Below are 23,481 nucleotides of genomic sequence, written 5' to 3'. Positions count from 1 at the left end.
ACTTCCTAAACATGGAAAACGCTGAAGCAACGGGAGCTGCCACCAGCCCCCACCTCTGCCTTCCCGCCTTCTTGCATCTCCGCAGCCCTGCCCTCCCTGCTGGTGCTGATCCCAAGGGCGGCTCCCCGCACCAGTACCCCGCACCCTGACGCTTCAGGGCTGTGCGGGGGCGGCCCCGAGGATGTGCCATCCCCTCGCACCTTCGGTCTTGGCTTTCCTGCCAGGTCCTTGCCGACAGCAGGCCAATCGAAAACGACTCATCCCCCTCGTTCTCTCTCCGGTGGTGGCCCAGCGCTCTGTTCCTCTTCTCCACTCTCCCGTGACCCCTTCCCGTCAGGCTTTCACGCCAGAAATCTGCAGTGACCTCCAAGAGCTAATCCCAGTGGTCAATGTTTAAAAACAACTTGGAGATGTGATCCCATACCACCGATGAAATTGCACATTAAATCATACAGTTTAAGGAGGGTTTTAGCATAGTCTCAGAGTTTGCAACTGTTACCATAAATAAAAAGAAACTTGAAATCCATTAGCACTTTCTGCCTTTCTTCTCAACTCCCCACCCCAGCCTCAGCCCCCCTGGACCGCTAACCCAGTGGTCAATTTCAGACCCATGTTCGGGTTTTGGTGAGCTGATCGATCAATCGATCGATCCCTCTTCCTCGCAAACTTCCCACCGCTCAGGACCCACTTCTCCCTGCTGCTGTCCAGTCACTTGCTTCCCATTCTTCACTTCCAACGGTGAGATGCCCTGAGGCTCCCTTCTGGATCCCTGCTCCCCCGCACTCTGTCCGCCCCACGGAGTCCGACATCTACGGAGAGAGTCCCAAGTACACTGAGCCCACGTTTCTCCCAGGGGCACCGGGCACCAACGACGTGTTTGACTTTGCTACTTGGATGCGTCTGATAAGCACCTCAATGTTCCCAAAACTCCTGTCCATCTTCCCCCTGTGATCCTTACCCTCCAGGGTCTCCGCCTCATCAACGGCAACTCTGAACCTTTGGTGGTTGTGCACGGGCCCCAAACCTCGGTGGTGGTCTTTCCTGGTTCCCCCCACGTGCATCCCTCCGCAGATCTCATGCGGCACGCAGAAACTGGCCCCTCACGGCCTCCCACGGGCACTGGTCCATGACACGGTCGTCGCCCATCTGGACAACGGTGAACGTCTCTCAAAAGGTCTTGCTTTTGCTCATGTTTCTTTGGTCAGTTTCCCATCAGCGGTGTTAACGATCCTTTTTTTCTGTCATGTCCTGAAAGGTATTTAATGTCCACGTGGTGGGGATTTTCTGCATAAGTTTCTGTCCCTGGTTTCTAGTGTAACTCTGTTTTGGTCAGAAATCGTGCTTTGTGTATTTCAGATCTTTTAAAATTTACTATTGGACTTGTTGTATGGCCCAGCCGACGGCTGGCCTGTGTGGGTGAAGGTTTTCGTGCTTGAAAATTGCTGTGGTTGGTGATGGGTTTTATAGAACATGCCAGTTAGTTCAAGCTGATTGATAATGCCACTCCAGTCTTCTATATCCTTACTGATTCTCTGCCTCATCTCAGTTACTGAGAGAGGAGTGTAGAAACCCTACTATAATGGTGGGATTTTGCTGCATCAAATTTGAAGTTCTGTTGTTAGGTACATGCACATTTGTGATTGTTAAGTTTTCTTGATGAATCGATCCATGCCACCATTATGAAATGTTCCTCGCTATCCTGGTGAATTCTTTGTTCTGAAATCTCCTTGGTGTGATATTCATGTAGCTGCTGTAGCTTTCATTGACTTGTGGGAGCATATCCTTTCCCATGTTTTTACTTTTAACCTGTGTCTCTGTACTTAAAGTGGGTTGGGTTGGGTTTGGTTTGGTTTGTAGACAGCATATAGTTGGGTCTTGCTTTTTTATCCAACGTGCAAATCTCTGCCTCCTGTTTGGAGTGTCTGGGCCGACCATGTTTAGTGTAATTAGTGAGGTGGTTCCGAGTTTAAGTCTGCCATCTTTCCAGCTGTTTTCTATTTGTCTCATCTATTCTTTGTTTCTTTTTCTGCTTTTACTGCCTTCCTTTGGGTTAACGTGGCACTTTTTATTGGCTTACTGGTTGTGCCCCTTTATTTTTTACTGTTTGCTGTAGGGAAGATATATGAGGTCTGTCCAGGAGATATCCAGCCATGTACTATGAAAAATAGAGACATTTATTGAAGATACAAGATAAAAGAAACACTGTACACAGGACAACGACACCTCAGTCCCCTTCAGAGTGGGCACCTCGGGGCCTCACACAGTTGTAATTGCTATCAGTTGCCCCTTCATATTTTCCTGAATCTCATCAATAGTCTGAAATCTCTTCCCTTTCAAAAGTGATTTTAATTTCGGGAAAAGCCAGAAGTTGCAGGGTGCCAAATCTGGGCTGTAGGGGGGCTGAGTCACCTGGGTGATTTGATGTTTTGTCAAAAAACTTGCACGCGACGTGATGCATGAACGGGCCCGTTGTCATGACGAAGCTGCCATTCACCAGGTGCCCATAGCTGCTGCCTTCTGGATCATCCAAAAAGTTTCTGTGGAGGAGTGCAAAATCTGATGCAGATTCCTTGCTCTACTCACTCAGTCATTTTGAATTCGACGACCACACAGTACACCTGCTCACTTAATGGCTAGTACAGTGAAGTCATCATTGTTCACGCATGTGCATTCCAGTCCACTCTCCTTGGCTGCCCAGCTACATCGACGTCGTACAGACCATTCCCCTTGTATTAGCAATGGCTGGGCTTTTTCCTGGACAGACCTCAAGTCTGTGTTCAGTCTACCTTGAAGCAGTATTGCGCCGTGTCGCATGTGAGAACCTTACAACTGGACAACTGGAGGTTTTCCTCCTGTTCTTTGTGTTGTTGTCACACATTTTGTTTTTACATATGCATACATAGTTTTGTTTCAAGTTGCTTTATTTTTTAAAAGGCGAAACACGAGGGGAAGGTCGCATTTCGTCTGCACCTCTGTCATTCGCAGCACTCCCCTTTCCTCGTGGGGACCCTCACCGTGCTGTTCCATTCTGCCGGTAGACCTTCAGGGCTTCTCACGGGCGGGTCTGCTGACAACAGGCTCTGTCAGCCTGCCTGTCCGAAAAAGTATTTTTACTTTATTCCTGGAGGATATTTCCACTGGGTAGAGAATTCCAGGCAGACGGCTGGGTTTTTTTTTTTTTAGTGCAGTGCGGGACACAGAATTTTACATTGCTGAGTGCTGAATTCTGCATTCAGGTAAGAGGAGCTGGATCTTGTTCTGCTGGATAGTTACCTGGAATCAGGTGGATCCTTGGGTTTTGCTTTTAAAGTCTCAGGGCAGACCCAGAGCCGTCTCTAGGCGGAGGGGCCTCCCAGGGAGGCAGTGCCCACCTAAGCACTCGCAGCAGCTGTTCCCAGCTCTGTGTGAGTTCTGCGCATGGACGAGCCTACTGCTTCCCGGGGGTTCTCTCTCCGGCCCCCGGAGGCTTCCTCAAGGTGTGTACTCATCGGTGCACCCCCAGAGGCTGCAGAGTTCCGGAGCTGCTCCCTCTCTGTGGCGGGTGCCAGCTTCTACCTGGTGTTCTGGGGTTGGGAGGAGCAGAGGTTACTTTAGGTGGCTCTCGGGTTCCCATTAGGGTGGAGACATAGGTGGTTTCCATTTTTCTAGCCAGACGGTGATGCGAAGGGGAGGTACGTTTCATGTCCACACACTGGGCAGCCCCTGGTTAATTACCCAGCGCTCCCCGGGGTCTTCCTGGTAAGAGCAACACTGCAGTGTCAGGGCTCAGCTGTAAGCTCCTCCCACCTGGGCTGGCCTGCAAGCTCCTCCCACCTGGGCTGGCCTACAAGCTCCTCCCACCTGGGCTGGCCTGCAAGCTCCTCCCACCTAGGCTGGCCTACAAGCTCCTCCTACCTGGGCTGGCCCTACAAGCTCCTCACACCTGGGCTGACCTACAAGCTCCTCCCACCTGGGCTGGCCCTACAAGCTCCTCACACCTGGGTTGGCCCTGCAGCCTCTGGCCTTCAGAGCTTTGTGGGGGGCGGGGTTCCCCCCCAAACAGGGTCAGTAGGCGTGGACTTGCCCAGTTCCGCCCCTTTGGCATCCTCCTGCCTGGGCCTCAGCTGGCGGGTGTAAACCGGGGATGGCAACGGGCAGGCAGAACCGTGTGAGGGTTGGGGCTGTTGTCCCCGCCCCCCGAGGAAGTCCACAGCACTGAGAAAGGGAGGCCGGGATTCCTGTGAGCCACCTGCCAGCGTCTCCTGGGCCACAAGCCCTGCCCCGTTCTCCGGTTGGTCACAGGAGGCCCACACACCCATAACGTGAGGACAGCACTCTCCTCACGTGCGTGAGGCCAGGGCCGGGGTATGGGTGGTGGGGGGAGGTGGCATCATCCTGGATGTCTCCCCCAGTTCCGTCAAGATGGTAAGAACTGCAAGGTATGGAGCTGTTCCTCCCACTGCCGCTCCTGAGCACCTGCCACCAGCTGGAGGCCGCCCACGCCGAGTGCTGGGACACCGGGGAGAACTGGGGGCCTAGCGGACCCATATAGCACCCCCTTCCTGCCAACCTGACCACCCCACACCCACCCCCCTCCTCCTCCTCGGGGCCCCAGGCTGCCCGCGTAGAGGTGGTCCCTGGGCGTCCCTGCCGCCCCCAGGGGTCCCCGACCCCTCCGCGTGACTGGCCTCGTGCTGGTTAAGTCTATGGCTCTGCCTGGCCAGGCTCAGGAAGGGCAGAGGGAAGCTTCTGGGGACGAGTCACAAGCGCAGAGAGCCCGGGCTCTGCACCTGCACCTCAGGGGTGCGGAGGGCCACCTGGAGAGAGGCTGCCAGCCCCGCGGCAGCTGTGAGCCCCCGGGCAAGGAGACGCGCGGATGGGTTTCGCCTCACACGGACTGCATTCATGTGACCAGGGGACACCGACAGGACTGGGCCCCTGGACCCCCGGAACACAGGCTCCAGGGCTGGGACTGGGAGGCAGCTCAGGGGCAGGACCCCAGGGGCGGCGACCGTCCACTGGTGTTTCGAGCAGGAGCATGTTCTAGAAAGCACTCCTCGAGGCTGGAACAACCACTGAATGTGCACATGTGTCACAGAGTGCCTCGCGCCCAGTGGGGCCAGGGTGTGCTGGCCAGCGCAGTGGTCGGCAGGGCCAACTGACCAGCCAGGAGTGGCAGATGAACAGCCAGCTGCAGCTCCCAAAGACGTGATGCCCGAAAGGGCCGCCGAGGCCACCCCCACCTTGATGCGCAGGCAGGGAGGCCAGGGGCTGGGCCACTGAGGGAAGGGGACAGGGCTGAATCGGAGGCCCCTCAGTCCCTCCCTGCTCGTCCCGTCCTCCCCGGGTGGCTGAGGCTTTCGGAGCGGAAGCGCCCACCATCCACGGCGTCCTAGCTGTGAAGGACGTGGGCCCTGGGGGAAGGGCTGGCTGCTTCACGGGGCGGAGGTGGAACGGGGGGCAGCAGGAGGGAGCCGGGCCCTGCCCTGGCAGGTGGTCCTCAGGACTAGGCTCCGGGGCGAGCAGCCCAGCTCCAGTCGCTGCCTGGTGCCTGCAGGGCCGTACTCGGGGGCTCGCACGGCTGCTCTGCCTGTGAGGAGGCACAGCCCTGCGGGCACAGCTAGGGAGGGGACAGCACCCCTGGCCAAGCCCCCCTCCGCAGGTTCAGCCCACACCTGGTGCCAGGTGTGGCAGCTGGCCCTTGGCCGGGCTCCCTGTGCGTGGAAGCAGCTCGAGGGGCAGGGTCCAGGGGCAATACAGCCCCCCGAAGACCGCCCGAGCTCCAACTGCAGGCTTTGGGAGGAGCACCCGGGGGCCAGCCCCACGCTCAGCTCCCCGCCTCAGGCTCCAGCACCGCCAGTGAACTCCCCGAGCCCAGGACCCAGCGGGCCCTCTCCGTCCACGCACAGAAATGAGAGTCGGACAGGAGCGTGCTGCCTTTAATAGCTCAGTTACTGCTGCTTCTGCTGATAGTGTCGTGACACACTGCAGAGTCGAGCCAGGAATGAGGCAGAGCCGCTGGGCATTGCAAACGCTGCCCTGTGTGAACCCTTCACCCTTCAGAACAGCTCACACCCCAGCCCGCCACCCTGCTCCATGGGTCCCTGGGCTGCGCCGGGTGTGGGTGTGACTGTCACCTGTCACCGTGAGGGGCGCCGCCCACCCGAGACACTCAGGAGGGCAGCGGTGGCTCTGGAGCAAGGCCAGGCATGTGGAGTGGAGTGTGGGGCCTGGGCGGGGTGGGGGTGGGGGTGGGGAACAGCCGGGAGCAGGGACAAGGCCGCCTGCCGCGGGGGAGCTGCTCCGTGTGGCCAAGCCCCGGGTCTGGGCCGGAGCCGCAACGCTGTGCCGGGGGCCCCCTCTGCCGGCGCTCAGGTCGCCGTCGCCTTCCCGCCTCCGTCCTGCCCATCCTCCTTCAGGTTCTCGGCCACAAGCTTCATTTGCTGTTGAGAGAACACAGAACACAGGTGAGCCCGGCAAGCCCAAGTGGCGGCACCTCAGGGGTGGGTGGGCTCCCACCCTCTGCAGGGGGCTTGGGGAGCAAACAGGCAGGCTGGCTCCCGGGACTGGACCGGCTGTGGTTGGGGGCGGGGTCCAGCCCGCTGGGCTGGGCTGGACCAGCTCAGCTCTCCGGCTCCTCTTTGCCTGCCCTGCCTGGGGGTTCATCCCCTTAAAGCAAACCTGGCTTCTTTGGGGCTCTCACAGGAAAACCTCATCAAACCCAGAAGCAGGGGACAGTGCCGACTTCTTTCCTGCAAAGAGCGTCAGGTGGAGAACGAAATCTCCCCCAACTTGTGACTCATGGAAACACTCATGTTCCAAATGACTCTTTAACAAGCACGGACTGATTTTCTGCACCCTGATTACTAACGGTTATAACAGGAACCTGATAATCACGAGGTGCTGGCCAAACAGCGGCCCAACCTGAGGAGGAACTCCCAGCCCGTCCCCTTTCCAGACAAGTGCTGGGGTGTTTTCCGAGACCTGCAGTGCTTCCTCGGGCCGGGGACGGCCCCTGCACCTCCCTCCCCCGGCTCCGGGCAGAGTGGACACTCCCTGGCTGGACCACAATCCACATAGGGACCCTCCCATTCACAGCAGGCAGGAAATCACAACCGACTGATTGCATTATTGCCCCGGCTGGAACCTGTTAGCGTCTACTCCGTCAGCTCTTTCCCCACAAAGCAGCAACAACCCACAGAAGGCCCCCCCCCCGCCCCGTCCGAGGACAGAAAGAGTCTGGGCGTTGGTCTCCCACTGCTTACAGGGTGGGGGGTCCTCCCCGCGGAGCCAGGGCCCAGCCACTCTCTCAGCGCCTGGGAGGGGGCCTGGCTGTGGCCTCAGGGGCCTGGCCATCCTGGGGCAGCAGCTCAGGCAGGACCTGGCTTCTCGGGCCAGTTCGGTTTCAGCACCAGCACCTAGGTTCCCCCCCCCCCCCGCCTCCCCTCCTCTCTGAGAGCCCGCAGGTGCACAGGCCTGCTGGGAGAGCTCGAGCGGCAACCGGCCTCCCTGCTTCCCCCGCCCCTCCGTTCTGCTCTGCTGAGGCTGAGCGTGGCCCGGGCTTCGCAGGCTCCTCCAGGTGACTCCGAGGCAGTGGGTGAACTGCTGCCCGGAAGGAGGCTGCTCCTCCAGCTGTGCCCGGCGCGGGGCGGGGCGGGCAGGAAGCCCACCGGAGCCTCCCTGCCGCACGGCTGTGCCCACGCGGCCTGGCAAGGGCCTCTCCATCCGGGTCGCCGACAAGGCCAAGCCATGGGCATGAGGTCATGCTGGGTGGGCCAGAAAGTCCGCGTGGTTTTTCCGTAAAACAAAAGGCACGTGTTTCATGCTCACCAATAACTTTATTGGTGTGGGTATTTTGACTCTGTCAGCTACCTCCTGTTGATTGTTCTCAGTGTCTCAGTTTGATCACTGTCAGCTTCAGCTGGTCCACCCCACCGTGGGGCGTCGTCCAGCGAGAATCTCCAGCACAAAACTTCTCAAACCACTTCTGACACGTTTGATCAGTCACAGCACCTTCTCCACACTGCATAATTTTTTTTTTTGCATTTTGGTTGTGTTTTTATCTTTCTTGAAATTTTAATAAAGCATAATACGCCAAAAATGTTGCTTATTTTCTCCCACCTTCAATACTGAAACAGCTACACCAATTTTGATATGTTTTTTAAATGCACGCTGATATGACAGCTGTCACAATACAATCTAACAAAATTGTTTTGAATTAAGTTAAAGACAGCGAAGCACGACCAGAGCCATCTTATGGGAAAACGAAACCAAACGAACTTTTTGGCCGACCCAACAGCTAGGATCAGAGCAGCGTTAAGCGAGGGCCCGGCGGCTGGGGGGAAGGGGAGGGAAGCAGGGCCTTCTGAAGCACCACACTCTCACAAAGACGGCTTTCGTCGTCAGACCTGGAGGCGAGCACACCTCAGACAGCAGGGTTCTGAGGCACAGCAGGCTCTGCAGGCCCAGAGCAGCCGGTGGAGGGCAGGACGGTGCAAAGCCGAGTCCCCCAGGCTGTCCCGGGGGAGCTACCCCCAGGGCCTCTCCCTCTGGGGGGCTTGGCCGGCTCACTTTAACATCTGACAGAATGCAGACGCTTGCAGACAACCAGACTGGGCAGTGCTCTGACCCCGCCTCCCCATCTCAGGACCACCCCCAGGCCCCCTACCGAGACCCAGACCTCCCAGGACCTGCGGCTGCCTCCAGGCCCTCCCACCTTCAGTCTGCTACTGGGTCCCATCCACAGCACCCGCCAAGCACACCCCACACCTCCCAGCCCCACCTCAGGGCTGTCCCCGCTGCTCCACTGAACCAGCTCCCAGACTCTCCCACACTTGTCCAGACGCAGCGTAAGCCATGCTGTGAGACGGGACCAGAACCTGCCACGACACGGGGGAACGTGGGTGTCCTTGGGGCTTTAGGTGAGGCCAGTATCACCGGATGCAGCTGTGTTCGTGGGAAAGAAAGTTGTCTGGGAATTGGGAAGGGAATAGAAGCCAGGACCAGGACGTGGCGGTTCTCTCTGCATAACGCAGCCGGAGGAGCGTGCCCGGCAGGAGCAGGGAAATGCTCCCGGCTCCCGAAGCCACCGCTGAAAGCAGCTGGTCCCCACACTCTCTTCACTCCAGCTCCGCCTGGAGTTCGAGTCACTGCTTCCAAGTCTAAAAACGCGGCTGTCTTCTGTGCTCTGAGAGCAGCCGTGGCTTCCTTCTCTGCTCCCATCACACACTTTCCAGAAGGCAGAAAGTTCTAGAAACAGTGTTTTGCCCGTGTGATCAGCGCTCTCTGTAGTGCGACCTCCGGGAAGAAGATTGCGGTTGCATTTGGTTGAGCTGTTGGCCATGCAACCCTGCTGAAGCCACGCAGCTGCAGACCGAGGTTCCCGGCCCCAAGCCACACGGTCCCGAGTGGAGTGCCCGTTCCCCACCTCCGAGCTGCCCTGCCCAGAAACAGGAGCTGCTCCATCGAATGGGCGCTGAGTTCCACCCGCCTGTGTGAGGCCCGAAGCAGAGGAGGCACGCACGCTGTTTGCTGACAGGGCGGCGAGAGTCGTCACATACAGACGAAGCCTGCCCGCCGCCCCGGATGGCCCGCACCTGCAGGCCGCTCTGTCGGGAGGAGCTGGAACGGAGGTTTCAGGAGCACGAGGCCGGGGCCTCAAAGTGACTGCAGGGGGGGTGGGGGGGCACCGAGCCAAACCCAGAGCCGCCCCAGGGGATGTCAGCGGCCCTGGGAGGGGAGGCACACCAGTGAGCTGTGTGGGACATGCCCGACAAACAAGCCTGCACCAAGCAGCCAGGCAGTGGCACCGGGTTGTGGGTACGCGTACATTGTTGCCCCTTGAACCAGGCATTCCGAGAAGTTCACACGCAGCAAAGCACGTGGAGAAAGGCTCTCACTCGGATCGGCTGAAAGGAAAGGGACGGGGACCACGGGCAGGGAAGGAGCCCCTCTCGTTTCAGGACGGAACCGCATTGGTGTGAAGGCCTCCTCGGCACGCCAGCAAAGCCAGCCGCCCCGCACCCCCCCCCCCGCCCCGCCCAAGCGGCTGCCGCTAGCAGAGCCCTCCCGGGTGCCAACACCCACCACCCAAAGCACAGCATGGAGGGGGGAACTCTGCCAGGCATCCTCCGTTCTTGCCCTCGGGGGGACATCTCCCCTCAGGGAAGTCGAGGCCCTGCTGACCCACCGTGGGTGCTGACCGCTGGGCTGACCGTGCCACCTGCGTGAGGAGTGAGCAGCGGGCCCTGGGTGACTGTGGGGGACGCCTGGGCCTTGGGCCACCAGGTGGATACACCTGGGCTGGACCCTGACCCGGCCTGGAAGGCCCCCGCCTCCCCCCGCAGTGCCCTTCGGCCGGCCCCTTGGGGCCGCGGTGCTGTGCAGGGGCTCAGAGGAGGTCGCAGCGCCGCCCGAGAGCCCGTGCCAGGACAGGAGCTGGGGCCCACCGCGGGCCTGTGCCGTCGGAATCGGGTCCGAACACCACCCCGGGGTGCCTCTGAGTCGGAGAAAGACTGTGCGCTCAGGGTGCCCAGAACACAGCGGAAGGTTCTCTTGTTAGTCCGTTAGGCCAACGGGCCGTCGTGCATACCTACTGTCCGGGCCGGTGCTCTGCAGACACCAGAGGTCCCCCAAGCCCCTCGAAGCAGAGCGTGGGTCCGGCAGCCAGAGGTGTAGGGCTGAGGGGCTGGGAAGCACTAGGCAGGAGCTTGGTGGGGACACGGGGAGACAGGGAGTGGTTCTCCTTGGGACCAGGGGGCCGAGGGCCAGGGCGCTGGGGGCCGTGGGGATCGGGGTCAGGGGATCAGGGGTCAGAGGACTGGAGGTCAGGAAAGGCCGAGGAAGCAAGCACTTGACCGAGTTAAGGGAGGAAGGTGTCTGCAGAGCAGCCACCAAAAGGGACTTTCTGAGCACTGGCAGTGTGACCGCACGGAGTGAAGGCGGTGGGAAGACCCAGAGGGGCCGGGCCGGGGAGGAGTCTGGGCTGCATCCGGAGGCCTGGGGTCGCGGCCCTCTGCTCCGCTCTGGACAGATGGACGGATGTGACTCCCCCGCTGCGGCCACAGTTACTCCAGCTTCCCCGGCAGCCTCTGCGCCCCCGACCTCGCAGCCAGGGAGGCCGGCCTGCTCCTCCCACACGCGCTTCGTTCGGTCAGGGTTTTCTTGTGTCTCTACTTCCTGTGACTGACTTAAAAAAACACTTAAACGTGAAACCTCCCATTTGTTCTGATTAAACGCTAGCCTCTCCTTTGCCCTCATCACTGACGCCTCCGCCGGCGCACCCGCCACCCTCCCATCCCTCCTCCTGTCTTCACTCATGTCATGCATCTCCCTTTGGGGGCGCGTCTCTCTGACCCCTGGAGCTCACTGCAAACACCCCTCTATCAGAACGCAACACGCAGTCCCTTCTGGTGCTATTGAACGCCTCCTCCCCCTCCCCCACCGGGCCTGCACTTCCTCCTCCGGGGAGAGCCCCCACTGGGAGTCCTGGGCGCTAGGTGCTTCCTCACTCTCCCCAGCGGTCGGGCTGAGCTGGCCAGTAAACCCCAGCCAGGGGGGGCTCGGGGGCGACTCTGGCCAGGTACTTCTGGGCAAGGTTCCCCTCCCTGATGCCGAGACTCTGAAGAGAAGCCACTTTTCCCCTCGCCCTTGCCCTTGGACGTGGGGGAAAGCGCGGCAACCCCCCTTCTGACCACGACCACGAAAGCCCACATGCTGAGCGCGGCTGGATGGGAAAACAGGGAGGGCCCGCCTGGTTCCTGCCCGGTGTCGCCCGGCTGTTCCCCAGACCCGGGCAGGCCCCCTGAGGGGCTCGCCGTTACCCTGCACTCCGAGTGCACTTTAGCAACGCCCACCCTCCATATGGGAGCCCCCCGGAGACACCCCGGGCCGTGAGAGTCCCTAACTCATCACTCTTGCGTTCTCCTGTGAGTGGCTGGGCGCCTTCTGGACTAAATGTGCCGGAGCTGCCGTTTAGAGTTCCTGGCCTGAAAGTTTTGTCTGGGCGTCATTTTTCTCCCGTAAATTACAATGTAAAGTTCTCTGGATTACACTGGCCCATTTTTTTTTTTTGACAAGTTCATTCTTCACGTGCATTGTGGTACTTTCTATGGGTTGTTACACTCCCATACTTTAAGCCTCACTCGGAATCCCAAAGCACGACCTTCGACATTCCGTGCAGCTGGTTCTCGTACCGGCCTTCCTTTTCGGTTACACAGCCTGGACCTCCAGCAAGAAACAACACCCGGCTTCCCTCTGGCCCCATGCTGCGGGTGACCCCTGGTGACCCTCTCCTTCCTCCTCCCGAGTGACGCCCTCACACCCCTCCTCCATTTCCAGCTCTCTTTCCCTCCTGCCCACCCTTTCCCGAGTAAGGCAGTTGAGAGCGGGCTGCCTGTACCCCACCAGCCCCTAGTTATCCTGCTCCCGACACCGGCCCAGGGCCTGAGCTGGTAGAGAAGGAACGAACACTCCTGGCGGGAGAGGCGTGAGCAGGCGCAGGGTGCGGTAACTGGTTTCTCCTACCGCACTTCATTTTCACGAGAATGGGGACGTTCAGGGGGACTGGGAGGGCTGATAGGTGTTGGCAGATCTGCTCTCACGTCTTGGAAGGAGGTGCAGATGCAGCACGTCCTTCCTGCTCGGCAGCTGGGCTGTGAGCCTGGGTCCCCGGGTGCCCCGCACCCCCCAGCCCCAGGCGTCACGGCGCCCGGTGGGCAGGAGCAGGCTTCCTCTGACCTGACCTTTTCCTTCTTGTCCAGCCCCCCCCCCCCCACCCAAAGCCCAGGTTTGCCCTCGACGGGAAGCCTCGCTGCCGCGCACGCACCACCAGCAGCTCTGCATTTTTCTTCTCCCTTGTGTCGGATTCTTCCACTCTCACCTCTTGACTCTGAGCCTTCTCAGGGCGTTTGTTTCCCTGGCTTCCTCCTTGGATTTTTTCCATCCTGCACAGGAATGCTTAATCCCCACTAAAATGTCAGAGCCTGGGCCTTCTCTCCTGGCCAGAAAACCAGCTAGAATGTGTAGAAAACAATGACAAAGAACCGCTTCTGTGTGCACGGACTTCTGCACTGACAGCATCGCTGTCCACGCTGGCGGAGAAAGCCCGCCTGTGCTGGCGCCCGGGGTGCCCGGTGTCCCTCCCCTCCCTCCCCCCGTGCTTCCCACCGCACAGGTGCAGCAGCTGACCTGCGCCTCGTTTCGGTCACATGCCCACAGCTGCTAAGCTGAGGTCTTGGGATGCAAACGCAGGCAGCTTGGCTCTCAGCCACTGTCCCCCCACCTCCCTCAGTGCCAGACTTTTCAGCGTTCAAAGGAGGCACGCTCCTCTGTGGCTCTCTCTAAGACGAGTGTTTTGATCTCAGGAAACTACGGTTTTGCCACCCTTTTTACTCCCGCCCAGTGGAGAGGAAGGGGCGTGTGCCGGGCGTGGCAGCTGAGCTCAGCCGCAGCCTTTCCAGCCCCGGGGGCGGGGATTGGTGGTGCAGCCAGACGCCCCACCCCCCCACCCCCCAGGGCAGTCTTCTAGCAGGTTCTCCTGCTTTTCGTTCAGCTTTCTCACCACACGCACAACAGATTTTGAGGGGCAGGTTTTTAATTTTGATGAAGTGACATGTATTGGTTTGCTCTTTTAAGAATCGTGCTTTAAGAGTCGTATCTGAGAAACCTTGGCCTGATGCAAGTCACAGAGGTTTTATGCCGTGTTTTCTTTCCCCTGGCCAGTGTACCGTTTGGGGTTTCACGTTTAGGTACGGGAGCCATTTTGGTGTGAGGTTTGGGCCCGCATTTACTGTCTTGCTCGTGGATGTCCCACCGTCCCGGCACCACTCACCGAAAAGACCGCCCCTCCCCCACTGCACCATCTTGGCGCATCCGTCCAACACTCAGCAGTACGTCCCGGTGTCTGTCTGTCTGTCTCACACCACTGGTGTTTTTGCAATGGCTGGTTTCCCCACTTTTTTAAAAGAAGGACCAGACGATCCCTGGTGGTCTGCTCACGCCTGGGAAAGGACTAGGGGATAAGAACGGGCAGCTTCCAGGGGTTTCTTCTGTCCTGGTCCCATCTGCCTCCACCTGGTCCTCCCCTGGAACGGGAGGCGGGGCTGTGTGTCGGCTCCGGCTCCGTGTGAGCGGAGGGCAGATGCCGTACTAACTGATGAGTCTGCTTTCCTTTAGGGGGTGTGTGCAGGCGGCAGGCAGGCGGGTCTGCAGCCCCATGCGGAGCTGTGGTAAGAGCCCCTGGGGTCAGCATCTTCCATCCCTGGGTACCACGTCCTTTCCTTGTGCCCCTCCCTGGGAAGTCCAGAGGAACTCAGAGACCCCTCACGGCCCCAGAGCTCTTCCGAAAGCCCCTTCGAAGGGCGGCTGGGTGCTGGCCCGGGTTTCTTCTCCGGCTCAGGGCCACTCTCGCCTCCCAGCTGTGTCTGCAGGGGTGGCAGCTTCTCTGCTCCGGTCCTCCACCAGCCTTTCCTACTGCTTCCCTGGAACGGCAATCCCTCAGCCTTTCTGAGTTAGTGGACGGTGCACTTTCTCCTTTCCCAACATTCTCAATGGATGGATATATGCTTCTCTTTTATTTTTCCTTTTAAAAAAAAACATCTTTCACAGGAGGCGGGAGAAAACGGAGTATGTTTGCACCAGGATGCCCTACTAGACGGCATGAGTCGGGGACATGTGGACTCACTCTCCCACGGGATGTCCCCCGAGTTGTCCCCTGGAGACAGAAGGCAGCTCCGGACGCCGGGCCAGCTGGCGGTGCCGCATGGGGCGCACGGGCTGGCGGGGAGGCTGGGCGGGTCCCGAGGCTCTGTGGTGGCAGCGGTGCCATCTGTGAGGCCGGGCCTGTCTGGAGAACAGCTCGGCCCCCTGCTCTGTGTGCGGAGCGGGGGCACGGCCCCGCGGAGCAGGGACGCCGCCACCCGCGGGCTCCTTTCCCTTCGCCATCTTTCGCCATCTCCGTCTGCGCTCTAGAGCAGAAGTGCGCGTGTGGGTGCATTTCTAACGTCCAGTCCGTGCTCAGGAGCGCTGGGCTCTGTCCTAAAATCTGTGTAATCGTGGTCCTGCGCACTTTTGTATTTTGGGTTGTTTTTTCCCTTGGTTTGGTGAGGTTTTTTGTTTTTGATTTTTATATTCTGCAGCATGCCCCTCCCCCCACCGGGAGTGGGAGTAAGACAAGCTGGCCACAGCGTTCACGGAGGCACTGCCAGGGCACCAGCGTCATCGCACAGGCGCCTCCCGGTGCCCGTGGCCGTGCACGGTCCCCGGGAGAACAGAGGTCCGACTCAGAAGAAAGAAGAAAACTCTGCAACGTCAGGTTCCCACCTGGGCTACGGTTCTGCCATTACACCCCTCTGTGTGCTGTGACACATGAAATGTTTTCCAAAAAGGGAGGGAAAGGCAAACACAAAAATCTGCCACGAACACAGGTCAAGGCTCGCTTCTCTCGTTGCCGAGCTCCTGCCGCCAGGCCCTCTGCTCCGTTTGGAGCGGGCTGCGCACACACACGTTTAATTTGTTCGGTCATGTCACAGACCAGCGGCCTCACGGTTCAGTTTGTTGCGGGCACAGCGGACTGTTACGACATGCCCAGACCGCTTTCAGGCTGGAGAAATGGACGGACGGACGCTGCGACGGCTGGACAGGACGGCGTCCTCTCCTGGTTGCGGGACGGAGTCCTCTCCGCACACGGAGACAGGTGCGGCGCTGGTGCAGCAGGGGGCTCAGTGAGACAAGCTTCCTGGCCTTCCCTGGCAGCCTCAGAGGCGCCCAAAAGGCCGTCACGGTTTCAGATGCAGGTTTAGGCGCACGGTTACCCTGGGGCCGGTGAGTGCCAGGCGTCCTCCGTCTGCACCGTGGTTCCGAGAAGGTGCCGCCCCCCTCGGTTCTACTGAGGAGGAAGATGGGTCTGGGAGGGTGGTCCCTGTGCCCAGGGTGAAAGCAGGCGCCGTGGGCGCAGGCTGGTTGGGGACCGGAGTCTCGAACACCCCCCGGTAGACTTTTCCCTTGGCTCAGCGGCTACAAAACTCAGCGGGTTGCCTGACGCCTCTGCTCACCTGCTAGTTTTCCTTAAAGCAAACCAACGCAAACAAAAAAAATATGTGATTCTCATAAATCCATGAAGTACCACTCTTGCCACTAAAAATGATAAGACAGCTCACGAAGACATGGGGTTGGAAAGAATGACACCCTGCACGGTGCTGATGCACCTGACGCACCCTGGCCCCGTGGACCTGTCTTCCACCCTCCGCCTGCAGAGGGCGCCACGCCCGGATCTGGTGATCGTCACCTCCGTGTGGGCCCTAGGGTATACCGGTTGTTACCGGTACCTCTGCGCCGGGCCCCTGAGTGCTCCGTGCTCTGGGTGGCCGCCTGCCCCAGGAGCCTCTCCGAAGTGTGCTGCAGAAACAGTGTCAGCTTGCTGGAGGCTGAGCAAGCCCCGCCCCTGCCGAGGCCGCACCCTGGCCGGCCTGTGCTCTCCATCCCACAGCTGCCCGCCCGCACCCTGGTCCTGTCACCGTGGCGCCCGGCCAGCACGCTGGGGACCATAAGCCAGTCCCAGGTGAGTGCTGGGGCGGGACAGGTGACTGCGGGCACAGCTCGGAGATATGCGGGTTTGGTTCCTGACCCCGCAAGAAAGCGAGTATCTCAGTAAATCAAGTATCTCGGTAAAGCGAGTATCACAATAAAGCAAGTTGTAGCCTTTTGCTGGTCGAGAGCATTGCCTGCAGTTTGTGCAAAATGCAGCTGTGGAGAGCAATACAGCAAAGCGCGATACAACAAGGTGGGCCTGCGTAGATGCATGTCTTCTCCCCGAGCTGACTCGGAAACACGCCTCGGTGCTCTCCCGGAGGGTGCTTCTCCAGTGGGACGAGGGTGCTCTGCGGAGCCTCTCCTCCATCCCGCTCAGGGCTCCAGCCAGTGGTCGGCACAGTTCTCCCTCCCCTCGCCGCCCCAGCCCCGGACCCTGGACCGCGCAAACCGTGAGTGCTCAGCACAGGGAGCATCCTGTGCACAGAAGAGCCATGGCTCTCCGCCCGTGCACAGAGGCGCCCCCCAGCCCTGCAGAGCCCCGGAGCAGACCTTTGTCCAGCCGAGGCTCTGGTGAGACCAGGGCCCTGGCCGACGCCTTCACTGCAGCCTGGAGGCCCTGGGCAGAGGACCCGTTCAGCGGTGCCCAGACCCCCGACCCACAGAAACGGACGGAATAAATTACGTCGCTACAATAAAATACTAAGCTTGGGCTCATTTGTTATGGAGCAATAGAAAATTAACACAGTGTTTAAGGTAGAAACTACTGACGCCACATTCTTGATGCACTGAATACATGAAGCATTCAAGCAGACATTATCTCCAGACTTCTTATGCTTTAAAGTAAATGAAGATTTAGAAAATGTTTCAGATCTGTGCCATAATTTCCATTGCAAATTGATCTAACCTTTTCCAATCTTAAGAAAACCCAGTTCCCATGTGTTACTTGGCTCTCTAGGCAAACCGCTCCTGGTTTTGCAGGATTTTGGTGGCTAAAACTTTTAAGAAACTCTACCTTTTGGTGAACTCTAACTCAAGTTCCAAGCAATCCCACCTGGAGGAATCCCTCCTGGGGGATGCCCACCTGGGGGACGCCCACCTGGAGGAATCCTGGGATAATCAGAGCACTGTATCTTAATCAGAGGGAGAACCAGGGGACTGCTGGCACAGTTCACAGGGAAGAGGCCAGCTGTAATGTGAGAATGGCCACCTCCATCCAGGAAGTCCTGTGTGTTACTTGGTTCTCGAGGCAACCGCCTAGAGATGTTCCGTGAACCCACTGTGTTATGACTTTCGGAGGATTCAAAACTTTCTGTTAATTTGTGGAAAACTACAAACCACTCCTTAACGCTTTTTAATTTGTAGTTTTTAAAAAGAACTAGAACTTCAAGTTTAAATGTACACCTACCGTTGCCTAGTTATGGATACATTTATCTGCTCTTGCTGTATTTTCATCAGCTACTTTGCCAAAGGTGATTACCTACTTCTTTGGGCCTGAAGAGAACCATTTCCCTCTAATTTACGTCAAGTGGCACAGCTGTTCGGGTGGAACGACTGTATCAACCACTCTTGAGAGCGTGTCGTGGAGAAGGAGGAGAAGAGCAGCGTCGCGCTGAAGCGGACGCAGTCGGTGTGAGGGCGGCTCTGGCGCAGTGATCCACACGGACCCTTCACAGCGACGTAAACGCAGCTCTCGGGGAGCAGGAGGAACCCCATCTGCCACGGCCCCCCGCTCAGGGCCGTCTCCTGGCACCGCCTCACCAGTCCTGCAGCTGGGCGGGCACCAGCTGCCGGGCACCGGCTACCGCGGGGCCGCTGCTCCCGCGGGGCTGCATCTGCCCGTCCTGGGCAGGCCGCCCTCGGATAGGCCCGCGCTGAGTCCGAGCCTTCGCTGCCCCGAGACACGACGGAAACAGCACAGGCTGCTGGCGCGCAAATGCGTCCACCCACCACAGTCGGCTCATTTACCAGTCTCGGGGCGTGTGGTTCCCACGGACCACGGCCACGCTGTTGGAGACACATTTTTAAATGCTGTGAGCCAACACTGAAGTGTTAGAGGCAAAAAGGGAGCGAGCCTTTACCGCCTGCTTACCGCCGATTTTCAGGCCACAGTCCCACTGCTGCTCTGCTGTGAGTTACCAGCACGAGAAGAACTGTCCCCAGCACCCGCAGGGCTGGCGGCAGCACCAGGTGCTGATGACTCCGAGGGGCTTCTGTGATGAATCACAGGACACCCAATTCAACAGCCAAGACCCACAGAATGCACTCTGAAGGCAAGTGTGCTGGAAGTGCCCCCGCCCCCCCCCCAAAGCAAACTGCTTCCTGACGTCCCTGGTCACCCACGGAGCTGTGCTGTGTCCTCTGAAAAGCTCAGTCTAGAGCAGAGAGGATGAAGTGCACACTAACACCCCCGATTCCTATGGGAACAGACATTTCACACGGAGGTGCCAGCGGATCCCGTGACTGTCACGTGAGCGCCGAGGGGCGGGGCCCGGCGGGGCAGCCCCCACTGCGGTGTGCACACGAGTCTCTGTGAGAAGAGTTGCCCCCCCGCTGTGCAGGCACCTCAGGAAACACCTGGTCCAAGACCTCGGTTTAGTGACAGGGACATGGTCAGGCTCTGCTGCCTCTGCTGCCCCAGCTGCCATGGCTGCCTCGTGCCGGAGTGCGGCCCAAAACCGGGGCCTGTGCTCCATGAACTCCTGCTGGTTAAGGTCCCGGACCCTAAGGAGACTGCTCACTGACTGTGGGTCTCCTAACCCCAGAGGAAATGCTTCTCTCCTTTCCCCACACTTCTCTGACTCCCCGGGCAGGGCCTGTCCCTGAGGGCCCTGCACCAGGACAACGGCCCTGCCTCAAGCAGCGGTGCAGGCGCCGCCTTTGGGAACAGGCACGCAGATGCGGGAGCAGCAGGTGGAGGGGTGGAAGGCCGCTCCTGAACGCACCCCTGCCGCAAGCAGACAGGACAAGACAACGAGCCACCCCCTGGGCACGACCAGTGCCAGCAGCACACGGCGATGGAAACGGCGAGCGCATGCCCCAAAGGACGGCTAGCTTCACCACTGTGGTGACCCAGGAGCCTTGGAAAAGAAGGGGACATTTCCAGGGAGACGAGTGGACAGAGGGAACCAGCAGGGCGAGGAGAGTCAAGCACAAAGATGGGGTGTCCTGGGAACAGGCACAGCTCCACACCTGGAGAGAGGAGCGCGCTTGCGCGGGGAGATTGGGGACGGCCACGGTGAGGGCCAGGCCTCCCTGAGGAATGTGGGAATGTGGAGGGTCTGAGCGGGAGCAGAACAGGAGGTGCATTTATTCGTGGGAGAGCAAGCGGCAGCCAACCAAGGGGGAGCTGCACAGGAGGGAGGAGTCGGAGGTGGGGCCACCAGGCCCAGGTGGGAGGGGCGAGAGACCATTAACATATTCCTGACGGAAAAGCAAGTTTCACTATAAAAGTCCCGGCAAAGTCCAGATACCATTTCAAATCAAAAGCTAGGGACCGACATTCCTGGCCTGAGCGAGGAAGCCTAAAAACTCAGCTTGTTGCCACCACAGTGGGCTTTCCTGGGTCACAGAGTCAGTTCTCCGATGACGTAAAAGAAGAATCTTAGCTCTTCCAAAAATTGATTTGCTGACACAGTTTATTTGTTAAGTATATCTCATAGGTCTGAGCTACATTATTATAGTCCTTAGTTATCATTTCTGTACTTGGTAAAGCACCAAATGAGAACAGAGCCGTAAGGGAAACCAGCACTATGCATTGTGATTTTGAAAGTGGGTCTGATTTTCAGCGTAGCGCCTGCCCCTTTGAGGCACTCACAGGTGTAATCTAAGAGTCTGGCAACGGAAGAACTGTAACCAGAACGCACAACTTCACACCAAGTAGGTGTCCCTCCCAAGTCTGCTCCTTCAGACAGTAAGCGGAACGTGGCAGGTTTCCATGCCGCTTAAGAAGCACCGAAGGCACGTGAAATGTCTGCTGGAGAAGCAGTCCAACCTTGGCTCTGAGAGTCCCAGGCCCAGTGCTCCGACCTCGCTCAGGGGCCCGCCGTGGGCACCCTGCCCCGCGCTCAGGCCCGCGCCGCCCGCCCACCAGCGCTTTACTCCTCCAGCTGGGGATTCTAGAGCAGGCACCTTGGAAAAGTTTTGTAGCTCTGGGTATTTTCTGAATAGCCCCAATCTCTGTCCAAGACCAGTCCTGCGTTCCAGTTACTCGCACTACGGACTATTCACCAGCATCTGGTGGAGCCGATTTAAGCGCGCACACACCAGCAGCAGCGCTGCCCGGTCAACGCCCAGCACCCGCGGAGGGGCGGGGCCGCGGCCGCGGGAACACCGGAAGTGGTCCTCCTTCCTCTGGAGCCCAGCTCTGTGTCGGGCAGAACCTCGTTTCTCCGGACAGAAACCATCGTTCACGTTACTTTAAGGGAACTGGAGTGAACTTCAACAGTTAACTTTACAGTAAGAGAACCACTACAACCCAAAATTTCAAAATATATGCACATTACATTCCTAAGTTGTAAGATAAAAATGAACTGGCCCATCTAATTTAGATTTCACACTTGGGGTTCATGGGGTGTTAACAAAATACTGCATTAAAAAAAGCACCATCGAAGTTAAGTGTCTCCCAAGTGTTTTAAGGGGAGTTGACTTTTTACAACTTTTTATGTTATGCTTGAATATAATTCTTTTTTCAGCACTGTTTTTCCCGAAGACCCATCCTTGAAGGGGAAAATTGGAAGTGGGAAGAGAGCGAGTCTTTCCTTTGTGTTACATGAGAAGTTGGAAATGCTTCTACCATGTTAATTGCTTTGGAAAATGCACAAAAAGGCATTACATTTTGTGAAAGTATCTTTCTCCTGCCTCACAAAATCTACCACACTTAACATAAGCTTGGGAAAAGGTAAAACAAAGGGAATAAGAAATTGCACAAAGTTTTGTTTTTTAACTGTATTCTACTAAGTTGCTGCAAAAAGACTTTTCCTCTAAGTAATTTTACATATGTCCTACTACTGTCACTTTAAAATTTTCTTTTAAGATATTAAAATCTTCTTGATGGCCCCACATCTGATTTTGCAAGGCAACACTATTTGAAGTCCATTACCTAGAGTGTAATGGAACCGTTTATGACCAGAACATTGTAAGTCCCTCTGTATCCATATTTTATTAAAACAAAACAAAACAAAACAAAACACTCCAAGCCTGCAGCATAGAGAGCTATTTTGATGTGCTCTGAAAACCGTAAGAAAACACAATGAGCCTTTTCGATCCACACTGTGCAATTTGTATACCCAGCAAGAAAGTCACAATACCAGCCCCCTCCACCCCCCGGGGCCTCCTTGGAGCCCCCTGAACCCACGCTAGTGCAGGGCAGGAGACACTGGGAGTCAACAGTGCCGGGAGGGCGGAAGGTCTTCCATGCGTCTCCAGGTGGGGAATGCGATTCCCCGTGGTCTGAAGAGCAACCTTCCCCTAAACTCTTGACTGCGTGGCTGCCGTTCTGCTAACGTGGCCAACAGAGGCCACGCCTTCCCTGCCGGGTCACCCACGAGGAAAGTGGCACAATGTTCCACAGCCGAGTGCTGGCACGGGAGACCCGCCACTTCCTCGGCCACCGCGCCCACAGCCCCGGGCACTCAGGGCCTCGTCCGTGGTCACACGCACAGGCGGTGGCACTGCAGGGAGGGGAAAGTGGGCAGGCGGGGGAACGCAGCCCGACTCCAAGGCTAATTCAGAATGGACTGCACAGTAAGCATCAAAGGGGGGCCCGGCCCCCGTGGTGCCAAACTTAATCCCACCTTTTTTGTCCAGTAATTTTCCTGGGAGAGAAACCTGCCTCCCCTTCTCGTCTGCGTCCCCGAAAAAGCAGATCACACTGATGGTGACAACGGTCCTGCAGCTGACTAACGACTTGAGTGTCTGTGTGCAAAAAGGAGGCAGATTAAGGGAGATTTAGTCCCTGGGAGGCCCAGGCGGGTCTGAGAAGCGTGGAGCTCGGTTTTGAAAAGACGTTCTATTTCTGTTTGGCTCTTTGTTCTTTAATCAAATCAGTGGAAATGAACTTGAAGAGCCTCGCGGCGCAGGCTGGCGGGAGCTTCCGCAGGGCTCCCACTTGGGCCGCTTCTCTCTCTGGAGCGGCGCCACCGTCACGGCGCTCGGAACAGTGGAAAATTTCCACTTCGGCTGCAAACAAGCAGATGGCTTCGAGTCTAATGGAGCACCATTTAAAGACGCCCTGGCCTGCATTTTATGTCTCAGACACAACTGCGTTTTAGAGTTACTGTTTCCCAGAAGAATTAGTTTCGAGGGGTTACAATAACCAGCCATTTCTTCCTGAGATCGCCACTGTGTTAAGGCGTCACTGGCTCACGAGAACTTAGGTGCTGCTTTTCTCTCTCCCTGCAGTAGGCAAGCTGTTTGATTTGAGCGCCCTGTGTCCGTCGACAGGGCAGGCGCCGGTACCAGAAAGGGACGATGCATGTGTGTATCTATATTAACGAGCAGGTCCACACAGTAGTGGCATCTGGACCGCCACAGGGACATTTGATGGCTTCAATAAGATCCCTAAAGCTACAGATGGAAAAACAAGCAGGTCACGCCACCAGACATAAAGGCACATCCAACCCACTCGGCCCTCCTGGGACGGCTCTAACTCTTAGCCGCTCACCCACCTCTGACCGAGTCCGCGTGGTCTGAAAGGGAATGGGGGACGCCTCGGGGCTTTTACACCCGGGGCGAGTACTGGGGCGAGTGCTGGGGCGGTTGGTTTCGAGAGGATGTGGAGGAGGAGGCAGCCACACCACTGCCAGGAGTCCCGGTGGTTTCCCACCGGCCCAGGCGGGGCTGCGGACCATGGCTGAGAACACAGCCCCCGAGGCAGGCGCCGGGGCAGCTGCAGCGAGCAGGACCCCACTTGCTACCCCGACCCGACTGCACGCAGCTGTCACCGTTCCCAGTCTGGAATGCACCGGAGCGCTT

At 58.1% G+C, this 23,481-nt stretch overlaps 1 protein-coding gene across 3 annotated transcripts in view; it reads right to left on the bottom strand.

The window, feature by feature from the left end:
- Positions 1-5,897: 5,897 nt before the first annotated feature.
- ANO10 (anoctamin 10) overlaps positions 5,898-23,481 on the bottom strand; it is a 111,044-nt gene continuing 93,460 nt past the window's right edge. For all 3 annotated transcript variants that reach the window (XM_028518339.2, XM_028518338.2, XM_036030456.1), the window contains one exon: positions 5,898-6,422. In XM_028518339.2, the coding sequence (XP_028374140.1) occupies positions 6,351-6,422 (72 nt within the window). In that variant the 3' untranslated portion in view covers positions 5,898-6,350. The remainder of the gene's footprint in view (positions 6,423-23,481) is intronic.

This window comes from Phyllostomus discolor, chromosome 7 (genome assembly GCF_004126475.2).
Source record: "Phyllostomus discolor isolate MPI-MPIP mPhyDis1 chromosome 7, mPhyDis1.pri.v3, whole genome shotgun sequence".
Taxonomy (NCBI): Eukaryota; Metazoa; Chordata; class Mammalia; order Chiroptera; family Phyllostomidae; genus Phyllostomus; species Phyllostomus discolor.
The sequence above is the reverse complement of the archived record's forward strand: the minus strand, read 5'-3'. Positions and strand labels throughout refer to the sequence as shown.